The 17,498-nt window shown below is 40.2% G+C and overlaps 1 protein-coding gene across 1 annotated transcript; it reads right to left on the reverse strand.

The window, feature by feature from the left end:
- Positions 1–816: 816 nt before the first annotated feature.
- LOC113667027 (polycystin family receptor for egg jelly) lies at positions 817–15,602 on the reverse strand. Its single transcript, XM_027182821.2, has 15 exons — positions 14,831–15,602; positions 11,150–13,942; positions 10,438–10,750; positions 9,676–10,276; positions 9,275–9,436; positions 8,909–9,034; positions 8,396–8,623; positions 7,917–8,162; positions 7,013–7,627; positions 6,418–6,654; positions 5,637–5,979; positions 4,297–5,301; positions 3,689–3,972; positions 3,276–3,438; positions 817–2,850 (listed from the first exon to the last, which is right to left on the reverse strand). Exons 1-15 carry the CDS (start codon positions 15,393–15,395, stop codon positions 959–961), a joined length of 9,573 nt encoding a protein of 3,190 aa, XP_027038622.2. The 5' UTR covers positions 15,396–15,602; the 3' UTR covers positions 817–958.
- Between the last annotated feature and the right edge of the window lie 1,896 nt (positions 15,603–17,498).

Consider the following 17,498-nt stretch of genomic DNA (forward strand, 5'->3'; position numbering starts at 1 on the left):
TGTAAGCGCTCATAGAATGAACTTGAACTGATGGTATTGAAGGGCTCTTTGTACATGTCAGCCTTTTAAAACAGTGAGCAAAATGGAATATACAGGAGCATAGTCAAGTGCGAGACTGTACGACCTCCAACACCGCACCCATTCCGTGGTCTGGACAAGTGAAGTAAACAAAATTTACCAAGAAAACATATTTCGAAAATCACTAAGTACTTCACCTTCAGAAGCAGCGAAGCTTTTTCAGTGCCAAAGGGTTCATCTTACATCGAGCAAAGCGCATATCCCTGCTTAGATTTCCCCGAAAGTACTTCGCGTAATTGCTTGGAGTAAACAAACCCCTTTTTGCGGTGTAAACTGTTCTGAGGGTGTCCGAAACGTGCATGAATAGGTAGTTGTGTGAAATTCAAGTTGAAGGCGCAGGAATCAGGCACTTGTCAAGGTAATACAATGCATTTGATTTTGGAAGGATAGCGTTCATGGAATTGAGTAGGGGTCAAACAGAAACCGTGGAAAGAAATGCTATTTGATTCCGTAGATTAAATTCTCTTACCCTCAAGTGAAGTAGTGGAAGTAGGCAACGACATGACAGGTTTTTCTAATGACTTTATCCTTCATGATCTTTAATTATCTGACGAGACGAGCCAGCACACTTATTTACACTGATTTTTGTGTCAATTTTTAATTGCTCGAAACTTGTAGTTAAACTGAAAGCTCACGAGAGCATAGTGGTCATTCGTGGTCACGATGCCAATCACTTAGCAAGTTGGTCTGATTTAAGGAGACTCCCCCGAATTTTTTTTCTGTCAAAGACTACCGCCATTTACAATCCAAAGACTACTGTTTACTAATAGTAAGATTTTCAACACATGTACGCACTTAATTAAAGATACGCTAACCATTGTCACAGGTATTCTGCAAGTCCACATAGTTACTAGAAACATGATGGAACTTGGTTTTGTGATCAATCTTTTGTGACTTTTTCTTGAGGGGGTTGCGTTGATGGTGTTCCTTGTATTCTTGCTGCATCAATCCTTTGTTGTAGTCTTGTAAGCATCTGTATCTCCTTTTCGACGGATCCAAAGTCTGAAGGCAGTGTAGAATCCTCTTTACGCGTCTGCAAACCTCTTATTTTCTCTTCAATTAATTTCTCAAGTGTATTCAACTTCTCTGTTTCGTTTGGCATTTCCGTATTGTTGTCTCTTGAGGCATTGTTACCTCCAAGCTCTCCTTCTTCGTTAAATGTTGTAATTCTTGTGGTGGCTCTGTCGTTTTCGCCGGGGAGGTCGAAAGCCACACGAAACTTTTGCTTACTTTTACTCTGCATATCTTCAAGAATCGAATCTTGATTGACTTCCGTTGTGGGCTTGGACGTTTCCGCTCTTCTTAAATTGTGATCTTCCTGGACGCCAGTATCTTTATTTATGGAATGTTGATGCCTCTTCTTTAGAGGTACCTCCTCGAAAAGGCTCAGGTCTTCTGCAAAATCATCTGTGTAAACCTCGTTAACGAAAAGCTGAATTCGCAAAAACTGACTTTTAGTGATGTAATTTACAAGAGCCTTTAACCTCACTTCATGAGTATCTTCTTCCTCTTGGACAATAACTTTATTCTCTTTTTCAATACCCGCCAATTCTCGAAACTTATCCTTTAAAATTTCGAAAACTCCGGACTCAAACGATTTCTCTTTCACCTTTCCACGATCTTTCATTACCGTTTTCCTGTAACCTACAATGAAAATCGAGCGAATTACAGTCAAGTAAAAGAAGATCAGAGTCGCACAACATGAGAATAACGCCACTGCTCGTAAAACTGTATGTGAGGTCACGACCTCCTCAGTTCTAACCATGCGCGCCATGTATGAAATCGAGGTTTGCAATGAGCTTGAGAAATCCTTAAAATCATCACTGTCGCCGTGGAAGGCAATGGAAAACAAGGACGTGAACGCCATCATGAGGCAGAAAAACACAACAAGACACGCAAGAAGCTCGTAAAAACAACCCGCAATGGTCAATAAAATGTGCTCCAAGCACCCAAGCAATTTCAGGAAAAACGAAAATCTAACAATGGCTATAAAATTGAGGAAAGCGAAAGCATAGTCGGTCAACTCATCGTAGAAGCCACACTGGTAAAAATCAAGGAATTGTTTTGGATCCTCTTTGAACTGATCAGTGGCCAGGTTTTTGAATCCCTCCTTTAAAACTTTCAAAAACACGATTACAATACCCGTAAATACGAAGATAAGGTCCAAAACTTTCGATGCATCTCTGAAATATTGACACTTGTCGTGAAATATCGTAAAGACAGCGCGATATATCATAAAGACAAGCACAACAGCTGCTGTAACTTCACCGATTATTCTTGCAGCTGGATGTTTCCGCAAAGAACCATACATGCTAACAGTGAATGCCTCGAAACTTTTATATACCCCACCCAAAGGTGGGAGCTCAAACGTAATCGTTACGGCAGCAACCATGTTGATGCTGGGGTTGTAGGCAACAAATTCGGCGTGGAGAGCCCTGGTGCGACTATCCAACCAGTGCAGTTGTTCCTCAGGAGTGTCTGTACTCTGGTTCAGAATAATTAAATAACCACCTCCACTGTAAGTTGCAAATTTCCCAATGACTGGCAATACATGATGGGCAGCGAAATTGTCCATATGCTGCCACGGGGTATATCTGTGATCAGACGTCCCGGCCGAGAATGAAAACAAGTTCCTGTTATGAGTATTCTTGGGTTTAACTGTTGCATTCTCCCAACGAGAATCATAAAACTTAGTGTCGTCTTTTAGCATTGAATAAAATCCGTTACATTCATGAAATATGTCGTCAAACCATTTGTTAACTGAACAGGTACCTTAAAATACGAAGAAATAATTTATGAGGTGGTAATAAGGTATCGGTTAATCAAGTATTCTAAAGTCTAAAGAGAAGATTAAATGGTTTCATTTTCCCACAATTATAATTACTGCAATGAATAAAAACAGCGTAATATAAGAATACATAAGAAAACTAATTGGTAGAACAAGGGTACTAGGAAGGGACTGCAGCCTATCCTTATTTATGTGATTTGGGAAGCCGAAACTGTTGAAACGATGGGGTCTAAGTCCATCATCAGTTCAATAACACCCAGTTAAGCGTTTTCATAAAGTGACGCCAGTTATTTGGCTGCACCCGTTCAGATCCTCGTGAGAAAATTGGGAACTAGGCCGGATCGTCCTCCAACTTAGTCCATTTCTAGCTCCTGTTTGCAAAGAGTACAAACATCGACCGTTATGGTACCTTTCTGAATACGAACTTGGCGCAGTCTCGCTACACCCAGCTGCAGCGACATTCTGTCAGCCATGTACGGCTCGTTGGGCAAGCCCTCGTAAATTTTCTCCGGGAATAATCCTGGTAATAGGGTCTGCCTCCTCCAGTCCCAGATGGAATTCACAGTGTTCACCTGAGGAGAGATGGTATGAGGGGTGAAGTTTTGTTATCATTTTGATGGAGATCAGCCCGAAAGGTTCATTAACCACCTTTTAGGAAACTTTGATAGAAAGAAAAATTTCTCATCAACTGTGAATTAGGTCTTATGAGAAGCTTGTAGGAGTTTGGACAAAATACATTGAGAGGAGAAGCGTTTAATTACAACACAGCCTGGCAGTGAAAGCTTGGCATAGCTTTGAAATATGTTGATTCAACATGTATACCTGTTCAAACCGCACGCGACTGTTATTGTGCATAGGATTTACAAACACCCGCCTCAAAGTGTTGATCATCTTGTACGATGCTGGGTTCCTATATTGGAAGCTTAGAATCATCACCATTGCCAGCAAAATAACATACAAACAAATATCTGTGAAAATTTTGATGGTCTCTCGTCTTCGGATCTCTTTGATCCTTAAAATTCTCAGAATTTCCTTCGGAGGGGGATGGTACTGGGCCAGTTCCTCATTTGAAAGCTCTTGATGTATTTCCTCTTCGTTTGACACTTCTAAAAATTGCGAGAGAAAAATATCAACATCCTCAAATTGTTTTATCACTGAACATAAAATTGGTTAAAATTACTTCCAAAAAGTTTAGGATTTATTTGGAAAACTGTGCAAATTTGAAACTAAGAGAATCATGCAGTCCCATCTCTTATTTTCGTTACCTTATGCCTCTAACAACTTATTCTGCTCGACAGCATGTTCTTTGTTTAAGGAGGAAGTTTGTTTTCTTTGTTTGGAAAAATCCTCCACAATTTTGATAACAACAAGAGACCGGTTGATGTAAACGTTTCACTTTGTCAGTCGTTTTATATTAAAATTTTGCAAACCTTGTGCGGATTGAGATTCTTCAAAATAGTCTTCATCATCAGCTGACTTAAAGAACACCGCAAAGATCGAAGCTACAATAACCACTTTTAATGGCTGACTGATAAGCGTATCTTGGATGAACGAAATAGCCATTGCTGTCAACCACATGTTTGACTTTTCCTTCCCCCACATCATGCTATAAAATAATGTGAACACACAAGACAGCGAAACAGTCAAGATGCACAACACCCAACCCACATATACACACCAATACGGAAAACAGGGTCCTCCATCGCTTTGGAACTTTCCACGCAGGTTTTCAAGAAATCCTGGATTTTGGGCGTCTTGAAGAGATTCATCATCGATGCTCTCAGTCTCTTCAGTTGAAAGAAATGGCTTCTCTCTTTCAGAACCAGTTCTGTCTGCTTTTATCCTTTTCTGAAAGACATCCTCATCATTGATATGGCATTGTATATCGTCAAGATCCCGATCCTTTTCCATGCTTCTGGTTAAATTATGCAAATCGCTGTTGATTGAGTCAGTTTCTGTTTCCTGCTCAGACGCTTGAGAATTAGTGTCTCCGTGACAGCATTTGTTTTCTTTTGACCTTTTCCCCTTCGCTTTGGAGTTCCTAAAGAAGGCCACTATCAGAATGTTAACTGGAATTGCAATCAATGCACTCTCTATAGCAATCATGACCGTGCGCATGTTAAGCTTTATGGGTCCAAACTGAACAGACGAGGACGTGTCCCCTGCTTCAGAACCTGATCCATAAAACATTGCTGTAGTGATCATGAAGGTGAACAATAGAGAGAGACAACAAGAGAGTCTCTGAAGCCGAGTAAATGGACTTCTTGGAGGTCGATAGGCCAACGAAAACCAAAGATGGTTGTCACAAATCCCCTTGCGTACTTCTGTGTTGAAGAGCTTTTTGAAGGAGATCATGTCGAGTTCGCTTGCAGGGTTGAGGAATACGTCTATTTTCCCGTCTTCCTCTGCTACATCCAGCCAACGGCCTGCAGGCCCTGTGAAAAGGAAGGGTAAATTATTTACGATGAGGAAAGATCACGATTCTTATCAAACCACAAAATACCTGCTAATGATGAATTGAGAGCACGAACCTATGAATAACAGTTAAAATGTTCTTCTATCAAGTAACTGAGTACCCGAGTGAAGACGTATTCTTGTTGAACATATCACATGGCGTGAGCATCAACGACTTTAAACACGATTCACAACAAACATGTGAAAATCATAACTAACTTAGGGAGTATTGATAATCCAAAAACCACTCTTACGTACTTTGTGGCATAAAAAGGGTGTTTAAAAGAGACAAAAATGAGAAATTTCTCTTTCTTACCTGCGAGAAAAATCCACTTCTCGTCAGTCTGACAGTCTCTGAGCATCGTTCGGCATAAGAACCATGATGGACTGTAACCACTGTTATCATGCCAAATCTTAATTCCTCGAATGACCCCAAAACTACGCGGTACGGATAAGATGAAAACATTTAGATCCCCTCTTCTAAAAAGTGGTCTGTTGGCATCTAGCAGAAAGCACGGGCCACTGTCGTCATCCTCTCCAAAAATCTCACAGCCAACATGTGCTGTCGTACCAGAACCGTTACGGCTCCCTGTAACAAAATAGACCTCGTACAAATACTGGCTGTTTGGTCGACTGGGAGGAAGAATGGTAGCACCGACCTGTTGATGAGGAAACAAATCAGTGAATAATGACAATAAAGTGCTGTCATGTGCGCAAAGAAAACTTTTTAAGGGTACATGCCACTGTAGATTAATCTCCGAAATATATGGAAATGAATGGTCTCCCATGTGTCTAGTACTTAGATCCAATTTCCTGACTATTATGGTTTTGGTAGTATCGAAAGAGCCAGGAGGCTCCTCAGTGCTCAGGAAAGTTATCAGTGAAAATTATGTCATATGGGTATATCGCCAATCATTCTACTCATGGAAAGCGATTAAACTGCATCTGAATCAAATAGAAATTTAAGGGGTGTTCATTTATACCTCACACGAATGTGTCCTCTCCTGGACTTGACCAATTCTTGATTGGTGTGGTTTTCAATGTTTAAGGAACTGGGCCAAAGCCAGTTGCAACTTATCAATGTTAGTTTTTCCTACCTGTCTGGCGTCTCTCTTGTCAACTGTCCGAGCCCATATAGCCAGCACCAAGTATAGCATCAACGAGGTAATGATAGTGAACATTACTACAACATTACCACTTTGAAAGGCGTCGGCAAACCCTGCCAAGGCTTTTCTGAAATCGATTGGATTTGGTGCTACGATCATTCCAGATCCAAATGATGTTAGATGATTTGTCATACAGTGAATTCGCTTTGGACTTGTAAATGGTCCAACCTAGAAATGATTTTAAATGATTGAGTAAAAAATGGTCTCTGGCGAGGATTTATTTTTGATTTAATACTAATACACTAGACGAGAAGAGCTAGAAATAGCAATATGATTAAGATAGGTGTCTTGTCACTACCAGTAGATGTCAGTGGATAAAGGTATTCCTGTATTATAAGCTGCCACCACTCTATGACTCGTCTTACGGAGCGGACACCTCTGCCAATACAGTGCACATGATTCATATACATTTGAATCAAACACTAAAGGCTGATTACTTGCTGCATAACATTAAAGCATAAATAACACTCTACATTTGGATCAGATGGGAATTAAAGACTGAAATGAAAACTACTGAAAGACTCACAAAACAGCCGTCGCCCTCCCATTCCTGTTGTCGCTGGTTCCAATAGAGGCATTTTGATTTGTAAACTCTAATGGAGTACTTCATTACAGCAGTCTCGTTGGAACTTCTCATGTCCTCTTTCCCACTTGAATACCAAACACCAATAAAGTAGGTAGACTGTTTTAGTCTTGTGTTAGATATGAAAAGTGTGTAATGAGAATAGTCCTTAAAACATGCTGAGTAGCTAGTGTTTGACGGAACTTCGGTAGCAGAGTGCCAGATTTCTTTTCGCCACGAAAATTTTTCCTTGGTTGGATGACGGTTTTCTCGAACGTGAAGACGAAGTTTGTGACTGCAGTTGAATGGCGTGACTTCGATGCTAACTGCTTCGTCTTTGGAGGAAATTACTAGTTTGTGATACGCCCAGGTTTCTTCTGCTGTGACATTTACGTTGTATTTATTCGGTTCCGGCAGGACATCTGGAGCAGGCAAAAAATATTCGATGTATTTTCTGAGGTTAGAAACTGAAATCAACTCTTTCTTTTCCTTGTCTTCGTAAGAAAGGCTGACAACAGGGGTATTGATGTCCCTTGATGAGTTATGGTAGGTATGGTAATTTTTTGGCGTATACATTACCTGCAAATAAAGGAGAATAACATACAACCCTTCTCTACCAAAGTTAATGGTTTGAGCTCGAGGATAGCGACGCTAAAAAGTATGACCGTTCTCAGTAACAAGAATGACAGTATCCGACATTGATACAAACTGAAGCATTTAAAGCACTGGAAAATATAGTCACCAACGCTATTGGATCTAGTATTGGATCTAAACCGATCATAGAGGTGTGTCGTTTGCTGGAGGTGTAATCTCTGATGATACAGTAAAATACTTGTATTAAATTATACCCAATCACTAGGAAACATACCTTTTGATTAACAGATGTCAATCCTGGCCTTGCATTACGGAGCAAGTCTTTTCCTTTTGGCACATTAAAGCTTGCAAATCCTGTGTTCACGTTCCCTCCAGTCCCAGAGGGAGCGGTGCTCTTCAGGTTTAGAGCAAGTCGTGAGGAAATTATCTCTGTAGCTTCTTCGTAGGGTACCTTTGTTCTGAGCACTGACGTTGACAACGAATCCACAACTTTGAATAATTTATTTACCAAAACCTTACTCTGAAAATAATGAAGCATTCATACATTAAAAAGCTGAATTAGCACGCCGGCGTAATTGTGATATTGCAGAAAATCCATGAAATCATCATTACCTAAAGATACGCCAATAATGACATAATAAGATGGCTTTTTCTGGCAGACCTACTCCTTGATTAAGTACGGAAATATATGACTTTCATATATTCTTAACCATTTACGGAAATATAGGTTAGATGAAAAACTCGTAAGCCTACCTTTGAGTGCATAGTCTCATTGTCAGCTTGTTCTTTGACATTTTCTGATGACGTCTGATTCGTGCTGTTTGGCTGATGGACAGCGGCATTTTCTGAGGCGACGTCAAGCAAATTTCCGATAGTTCCACACATTCCGACAGCAGCTGTTTCCAATGAATCAGAGCTTGTCTCGGGGGACTCACTCTCAAATACAGCAGCCATTTTGTCTAGCGCTGAGGTAGCTGCTTCCTGAAAAATAGCGACAATCACACAACTGATTGTACAAAAATATATGGAACCTACACGAGTCAGCTATTTTGCAAAGACAGACAGCACGGATGGAAGGACAATGAATTATCATTATTTGATATTTATCTGTTATTGAGACTGTCACGAGGGGAGCGAGTCGACGTGAACCTCTCAAGTAAAAGGTAACGTGTACAGTGCTGTTTCAGGGATGTTGATTGAAAACACCTGCATCATACCTTACCATTTTGCGACCTTACATAGAAAACATATTTAACTGCTATCTACCTGTGCCTCATATGATACTTCACTGGTTACTTGAGTGGCTTCTTGGAGAGACGCAGATAAAAGCTGAACGGCCTGACCAGAAGGAGTCGTTTCCTTCACCAATGCAAATATGAGCAGTTCGCGTATCTGTGAATTGGTAAGAGTGTTTCTATTTATCATCAATACTTTCAGCCTCATTGAACAAGAAAAAGCTGCAAGAACTATTGAAAATGGGGAAATGTCAGCAGTGTTTCACAAACAGACGAAATACGACAGTTTATCAAAGTGGAGTGATTAACAAGAATGTCAGCACTAGTGGTGGTGGAAACATTAGGACAAACTCAAGAAGTAACACGCCTTCAGGGAGAGAATTCTCGTAGTTCAAACCTTCTTTCGTTGTTCTGCAAGCTCGGGAGTGTCTTGTCCTGCTTGGTAGTTTAAAACAGAGCTAATGCTCATAGCATTACGCAGCATATCCTGGTTCGTATCCAATATCAAGTCGAACAGCTGATTTATAAGCTGGGTGCCTTTAAGGAGTGGAGGAAGTGACTGCAAGAAAGAAAATATTTTGTAGTTTGCACAGTAACAGTAATTTGCCATAGAAAATGAAAACGAAACTATCACTTTTATCAACCCTATAGACTCGGCAAACGGCTAGTTTTTCCCACGATATCAATTTAAAGGGTTTCGGGAAGAAGACCCAGGAGGTTCTAATCACAAAGCGTCTGTTGCATGACCCCAGAAGAATACACTGTTAACTCATCGCATTGATGATTTTCTACAGTTACCTGAAGTTGAAGCCTCACAGATGATGCTGCACCTAATCTGTCGGAGACGCGAACTGTGATATTCATAGTGTAATTCTCTCCGTCCCCTAAAGGAAGTGAAATGATTGTTGCTGCATCTGTTCCGTAATACAGAGGCGATTCCTCTTTTCCACGAACGTGGTAAATCTCGTACCTAAAGGGACCATCAGGGTCATGCCAGCCAATGCACCAGAGCCTGTACCGCGTGGTCAGCACATGACCGACACGTGGCTCAATGTCACATGTCCCGTCCCTTGGAAGAGCATTGACTTCAAAAACATGAGAAGCACGTCCATAGCTACCAGATGGCAGAGTTCCTTTCACAGCAAGTTTGTAAAGTCTGTTTCCTTGTAGAACATTTTTCTTTATGACAATGATTGGAAAGCTTCCATATGGTGAGATGTAGCGCGGATTCATTAGTGAACTGTTGGTTTTCCAAACTGATTTTGTGCCTTCTTCTAATTCCAAGTACAGCAAAGACCAGGAATAAGTCAGTTTCGCGTTACAGGCGTTTCCCAGGCACTCAGATGACACAGTAAGCTTTTCCGAAGGATTGACTTTGTTGTCGCAATTAACCACACACCTTTAGAAAAAGTAATATGTCTTATCTACATCAAGAATCACCATAGTTTGCTTTTACTTGGAATAGTGTTATGGACACAAGTAAAACAAGAAATGGTTACCAACTCTAACTCCCCCCCTCCCCCTGATATTTCCAGTTTAGTTCGCGTCAATTTGTCCTACCTTATGATTAAGACTGGAATGTCCTCCACACTCAACTCCAATAACTGAGTTGTTGAACTACTTCTGCTGTCCTTTCTCACTACCAGTTCTATATGATATTTTTCTTCAGCTGTCATACGAGATGTCGCTAGGTTAAGGTGTGTTCTATTTGAAATGATGTACTCTCCATTTCGATAACAACCTCGCTCAGAACTGGCTGAAAATTTAGGGGAAAGGTTTGAATTCGAATATTCTGCGGTACCATTGATAATCTCTTCCAGTAGGTCCGGAAATCTTTCGGAGATATTCCTACAAAGCCACAAGAAACGCATTCCTGGGAAGAGGAATATATTATGGTTACTCCATTGTCAATTTTGTGCTCTTATTCTGATCCAAGGCTGTAAAATCACTGTAGTTTCAAAGAGCCTAAATAGGTAATCTACCTGACCAGAAGCACAAGACGCATGCACATACGTTTGTGAACGAGATTGAATCGATGGTGTTTGCTGAATAGGGAAAAGTGACTAGATCTGAAAAAAGGATATCACAGAAGAAATCAAGAAATCAAGAAATCAATTTCCCTACTGACCCTGCAGTGGTAGTGGGTTTGCTTTCTTACCATGCGGTGAAATTTTAGGTTCAGTCTGATTAAGACGATGGAAAAGCACAATACTTTCAGGAGGCTACTGAACGCAATTACCTGAGAATAAGATTTGTTGCTGAATACAAATACCTGAGTGATTCCCTGCTCCGATGTCAGGGTCATGAGAGCCCAGAGCGTTTAAAGATACCAATGACCCGAAAGTCCTTCTTATCTCGCTTCCTCCATTGATTTCAGCAACCAATGGAGATTTTATTGTTCTAATATATCCCTCTGCAGCTGCAAAGAAATCATCCAGGCCATCTCCAGTCATGTTCACGCTCAAACTTAGTCTGAATAATCCCAACGGCAAAGCCCTCTTTTGGAGTCGTAATTCTCGCATGGAAGCTTCTCCGTAAGAACTTATATCGGTAAACGGCATAAAGCTTCTTGCTTCTTGATTGTATTCAAATACCTTCCATTCGTAATGGGATTTTTCAGACTCGGGACAGAAGATGTCAACATCAGCCTCAATAATAATATTACTAGCTTTAAAGAGATCTCTTGCATCTGCTGGACTGTTGCCGACATTTTTTAACCTCAATTCAGGTTTTTTACAGGGCCTGGGCAGAATTTCAACTTCACAGGTTACTGATGACCTAGAGACATAATTTGTTAGGGTTGCTGTTATGTTATATACTCCTGGAGTTTCAAAGGCGTAACGCATGATGGTTGTTCTTTCAAGATCTCCCTGATATAGCGTGTTTATCTTGTTCGCTGTTGTATTGAGATTATCTATCGCATCGGCTTCTCCGTACCAATATCTCGTGATGTTGCCCAATTCCACTAGAAGAGTTGAGTTCGTTCCAAGCACTTCCAAAGCTGCCCAAATGGTAACAGTTTCATTTCTAGCCTTGGGCGAAGAGCATTCGAGATAACTATGCAAGAATTTTGCACGTTTTTGAACTGCAATATCTACAACAGAAACTGCTTCACTCACGTGATTGCTAACACGTATTGATATTTTATATGTTCCAGGAGTGTGGAATATATGCTGAATCGTGAGTGTGCTCTGTTCAATGTATGTGGTAGTTTTACTGATTGACCATGTGTACTCCAAACTGGAACCTTTGTCAACGTTGGCATCAAATATAACTGGAATTCCTTCTGGGAAAATATTCATGCCCTCACCATGTCCAGCATAGAATTTACCTCCCTCAAAATACTTCATGTTAATGTGAACTTCAGCAACTGGAACCTCTATGATGACCACTTGTGTGTGACTCAGTAGAGGGGTGACAAGATTTGTTGCTGTGACTGTTATGTTATGCTTCCCAGCTTGTTTATAAATACTTGGCGTTACATGTGCCATACCAAAAGAATCTTGATTTTCTATGTCAAGTTCTTGATGATTTACATACACCTTGAAACTCACATTTGTTCCGGCCTCAATGGTGCAATTGACAGTGAAAGTGTCCCCAAACCTCACTGGACTAACGTGTGAAACTTGAAAGAATTGTACTTCCATTTGAATCACAGCATGAGCAGTTGTTATCATTTTGCTCAAACGGTTTTGACAATTCACGATGACTTGATATACACCCACTCTCTTAAAAACATGTCGTACAGACATGCTTACATTGGTAAAGGATTCGTGGCTATCATTTAAATCCTTTAAATATACTAGCTCCTCCGTGGCGTTTTTCTTTATTTCCTGTCCGTCTCCAAACTCCCAGTGGCAGTGAAAATCAGATCCCCTTAGAAAGAATATTGGAATGTCAACACTTTGGTTCAACTTTGCAACGAGCGATGGAATACTAGCCCCTTCTAATTTCAAGACTGGTTTGTGAACCTTGATGGTAATGCTAGTATTGAAGGTAGATACTTCATTTATTGCTGTAATATTGACTGTGTAAAGACCATGCAGACTATACGAGTAATTAACGTACGATCTATGGGTGACTATTCCTTCACTGTTGTCTCCAAAGTTTACGAGATACGACACATTTGTTCCAGAGATGGAGGAGATGTTTGTGAACAAGATAGTGATGGTTCTATTAATCTCTACATCCCTAGAACTATTAAGAACGATAGGAGTGAAGGGATTAATGGGTCGAAAAATGTTGCATTTTGTCCATGCGGAGATCCAATTCGTGACTGCATTGGAAGCAGCGACGTAAACAAGAAATTCTCCCGGAGTTTTGTATTGCTGCATTGTTACAAGAGCGTTTCCATGCAAATCTTTCTCTGTCTTTGCAGCAACTTGCAATGGGGCGGCGGAAAAAGTTGCTTTGTACGTGACACCCTCGCCGCTGTCTATTTTCCATCGTACTTTGAACTCAGTTCCAAACAATATCGGAGGTATCGGATAAATAGTAAGGCCCTTGATACGATTTTGAACAAGAACTGTAATACTAACGGTTGATTCGCTTCTTCTGTTTCTACAAGTGACCCGAACCTTGTAATCACCAGGGACTGTGAAGGTGTAATTCCGAACTAAAGTTCTCGAATCAGTTCGAGAGGTATACGTAGTGAAATTAACATGATCACCCAGTGACCAGAGACATTCAAAGTGAGACCCTTTTCCCACAAAGAGACGAAACTGAGTTGCCTCTCCAAACACTGTTGCGTTACTTTGCAGGGTCACATTCTCAAGAATGAGTACTGGCGTAGGAACAGATATGTTAGCTGTAGCAGACAACATACTTGTGTTGCACATAGTCCAAGCATGCACACGCAACGTATAGTTACCGATGGAGCGGTACATGTGATCACCTGTGTCCCAGACTCCCCTACATGTTTCTATGCCGTCTCCCCAGTCAAACTTGAAGCTAGTTTTCGTGGCGTTCTCGTTTGCACTTGCTTTGACTTTTAACCTCGTTTCATTCACCTCCACCAGGTGCGATGGCGAGGTTAGGTTGAGGGAGAGATACTGCAAAGGCACAACTGAAAACAGGATAAATTTGTGTCAAGAATGAAGTTTCTAAACTCCACCCAGCGATTGTTGAACGTTTAAGCTTAACCCCGTTATCTTTGTTCCTAAACCAAATGAGTTGCCAAAAGAAATAGAAATTACATTTTCTCAATAGCATTTGAGATCACGAACTTCCGACAGTATCCAATTACTTGTAAGATCAGATTTGAAGAAGTCCTTGGAAGAATAGCTGTGGGGCATTTTCTATAACTAGGAAAACCAACCAACAGCACTACTACCATTATGTACAGTTATTTCCCAACAAAGTCTACGAAAACAATTATCTTTCAACAAAAACTAAACAAAAAAATTCTATTTCATGTTCCCCTGTAAGGCGATGAGCAGTAACATATTCTCGATGAGTAAAAAAGCTATCTAAGTAGCTCTATACAATTCAAGCCAGAACTCTCTCAGCTAATAACACGGCATGTCGTTTGACTCAAGGTTATCACAGCCAGGTAAGAGCATTTCGATCGAGTGTTGTCAAACCTAGGCCAAAGTTAACGCAAATCCACATCACTGAGGAGGTAAATAAAACACGGAGCCGATGAGAGCTCAAAGAAAGAAGAGCGTTGAAGTCTCTGTTGTTTTTCTTTTGCATCTGTTTTGTTAAGAGGGTGGCTCGAGTTTTCTGGACCAATCACAGAGCGAAGGAAAACGAACCTAAGGCAATACCGCATAGCTTTCGACACTCAATTGAAATTTAATATTATGATATTAGCACTATATACATCAGCATTAGCGTATTTGTACCACAGGAGCTCGCTCATCAATTGGATATAGGTCGAGCTTACTCCTCATCGAGTGAAGGGTGCCGTCTTGTTAAACAGTTACAGCAGTCACAGAAATTTTGTGCATACCTGGCATACAAGCGCGCCTCGCCGCCGCAACTTCCTGCCGCTGAAGTGCTTTAGAATAAAATTGAACACAAGCGACTTTGCCTTTGTATTTCCCCAAAAATGGCAATAACATGGCACCAATCCTGATCTCGTATTGCGTCGCCAAATATATATTCTTTCCTATAGACGTACTGTAAACTTGGACTCCATCGTGATACAAAGAGGCCTCGCCCGTCACGTGATCATAAGAAGCACCAATAAAATTCCACGTCCCCACGTTGATGACATCAACGTGCAACCATTTGGAATAGGAAAGGTTTCTTCTGTTAAATCGCGCAGATAACCGTCCTTTCTCCCCTATAGTTCCTTGGATCCACATTTGTACTCCGTGCTGATCGGCATTGTAATGAACAATTGGTCCAGTGTGACTTTCAAATGGTAAAATATGAGACAGAATTGTTAAAGAATAGCCAAAATCGATCTGCTTATCTGCCTCAATCTCGACGTAAGAGTCTTGGCTTCCTTTGAATAAAATGGCCCCGCCTGGCTCGCCATCGATACCGGAAACAAACTCAATGTTAGACATGCGCACTTTCAAGCTACCATTCAGGGCTTCTTTGTTTCTGTAGTGTTCATTAAAAGGCAAGAGGACTGCGGCCTTTGTTGACAGGTTACAATGTTGCAGAACTGATATATAAATCAAAGTAAATTATTAAACAACTTCCAAAATTTTTTATGGTTCATCTCTGTTATGATTAATGCTGATCAACTCAAATTATGCAAGGCTCATAGTCAAATCTCCGATTTAAGTCTGTGGTTATCTAACACTTGTTTTAGCATAGAAGCGTATTTCTCCTTGCCAAATACCATATCAAGCAGAAGAGTGATAGGAATAAAGAATATTATTAATCAGGGTAATACCAGTTGATCTAATACCAATCTCTTCGAACTAGCATCATAAGAATTGTACGGCACACAGTAAGGAGAATTAAAAATGAGATCTTGAGAGTGAAAGGGTTAACTTAAAGAAAGAAAGAAAGATGTTATTCGTCTTGTCATGAGTGCGAGACAAAGAAAAGTCTGAGCTCCGCATGGATGGAGCAAACCCTACACGTTTGGGAATCGCGCTGTGGTGCTTTATCGCTTCACTTGTTTTGCAACTCAGAGACGAAACTCATTTAACCACCGAATTTGCTGGTAAGAGTTTAAAATAAGCACTTTGGACGAAACTCAAAAACAGTTTCAAGACAGATGAGGTTGAATTCGTATTATTAGTGCATAAAAAATTATGTTGTCTTAACCACTTTCAGAATTGAATGTATTTCTCCAAATTCCATAATCGGCGAATTCAATAACAATACGCATAACGAGCGGAAAAAATGTCTTTCAGAAGTCGTGCATTTATGCTGGGAGCTCCACAAGTGGTAATTTCCCGATTGAGCTGATTGACATATTCTTCACATTGTCTGGAAAAGTTGCAATTTGGACGTTCATAACAAATTCAAAATGTTTATTTTGGAGATGTTCCAGGAGATGTTTTGAGAATAATTGAAATGGCCTTCGCAAATAGTTACTTGCAAAAAATAGAGCGGACCGCACGTTCGATTTATCAAGGGCATGGTTAATTTCCATGCAACAAAAATGAAATCTTCGTGTGTAGATTTTTAAGACATAGAAGTTACATATATATATATTCTTTAATCGTCACGATCGAAATTCTCAATCTGAAATGATTACATAGTTGGATTTATTTTAGTGTCTCATAACGTGTCCTCCTTGCCTTTAAAAAAATTCCCTCTCATGATATATCTGTGAATTACATTTTCGGAGAGAATATACTTTTTTATTTTCAGATGATCTCGCTATGAGGCCAAAGTAGTTAAAATCATAACGCTATGCGGTGTTTACTGATTGTGTTAATTTTCACAAATTCACCTTTCCTTTATAGATTTTGTCGGATGAAAATAAGTTGAAATGCTAACTAAATTTCGGAAAAGTTCCTACCACCTAAGTATTTTATTCTTAGGTATCAGAATTAATCAGAATCTCGGTACTTAACTATCGAAAACAAGTCGGTAAGACCCTAACCGTAATCAAGTGCGATTTTATCGGCAAAACTTTTTATAGTTTACCTTGATTCTCAAGTGAAATGACTTGTCCCAGATCCAATATTTGAAACCAGACCTGAAGTACAAATGAAATGGTATTCAAAAGAACAGCACTACCATTTTTTTCTTAGCGCAAACCCATGATGTAGATGGAAAAAGCTTACCTGAAGCACCAACGACGCAACTACCCGAAGCTTATAACGGCTATCGCAAGTGTTTCCCATTTATAAAATAGATCACGACATACTAACTACAAAGGGTTCAACGCAAGGGGAAAATCTCGACGACGGAGTGGTTTTCAAGTCAGCTCTGCTTTGTTTCATCTGATGATTTCTGTTTCTGTTTTTCAGTTACGGGTGTTTTTTTAAACGAGGAACGCTTGTGGTGTCACCCACTGTGAAACCACGAAAAGAAAACATTCCGTGAAATGTAGTCATTTTTGGACTGCTTAGTGAATATTTGAGGTTTGAGTATGGAACAGCTTTATATTTGCTCTCACAGCTGTAGCTGCTTAAGTTCAGTGGAGTTTTTGAGTCAGTTTTTAGAGACGACTTCGTAAATTTAACGTGATCAATGCAAAA

This window comes from Pocillopora damicornis, chromosome 3, assembly GCF_964200805.1.
Source record: "Pocillopora damicornis chromosome 3, jaPocDami1.2, whole genome shotgun sequence".
Classification (NCBI taxonomy): domain Eukaryota; kingdom Metazoa; phylum Cnidaria; class Anthozoa; order Scleractinia; family Pocilloporidae; genus Pocillopora; species Pocillopora damicornis.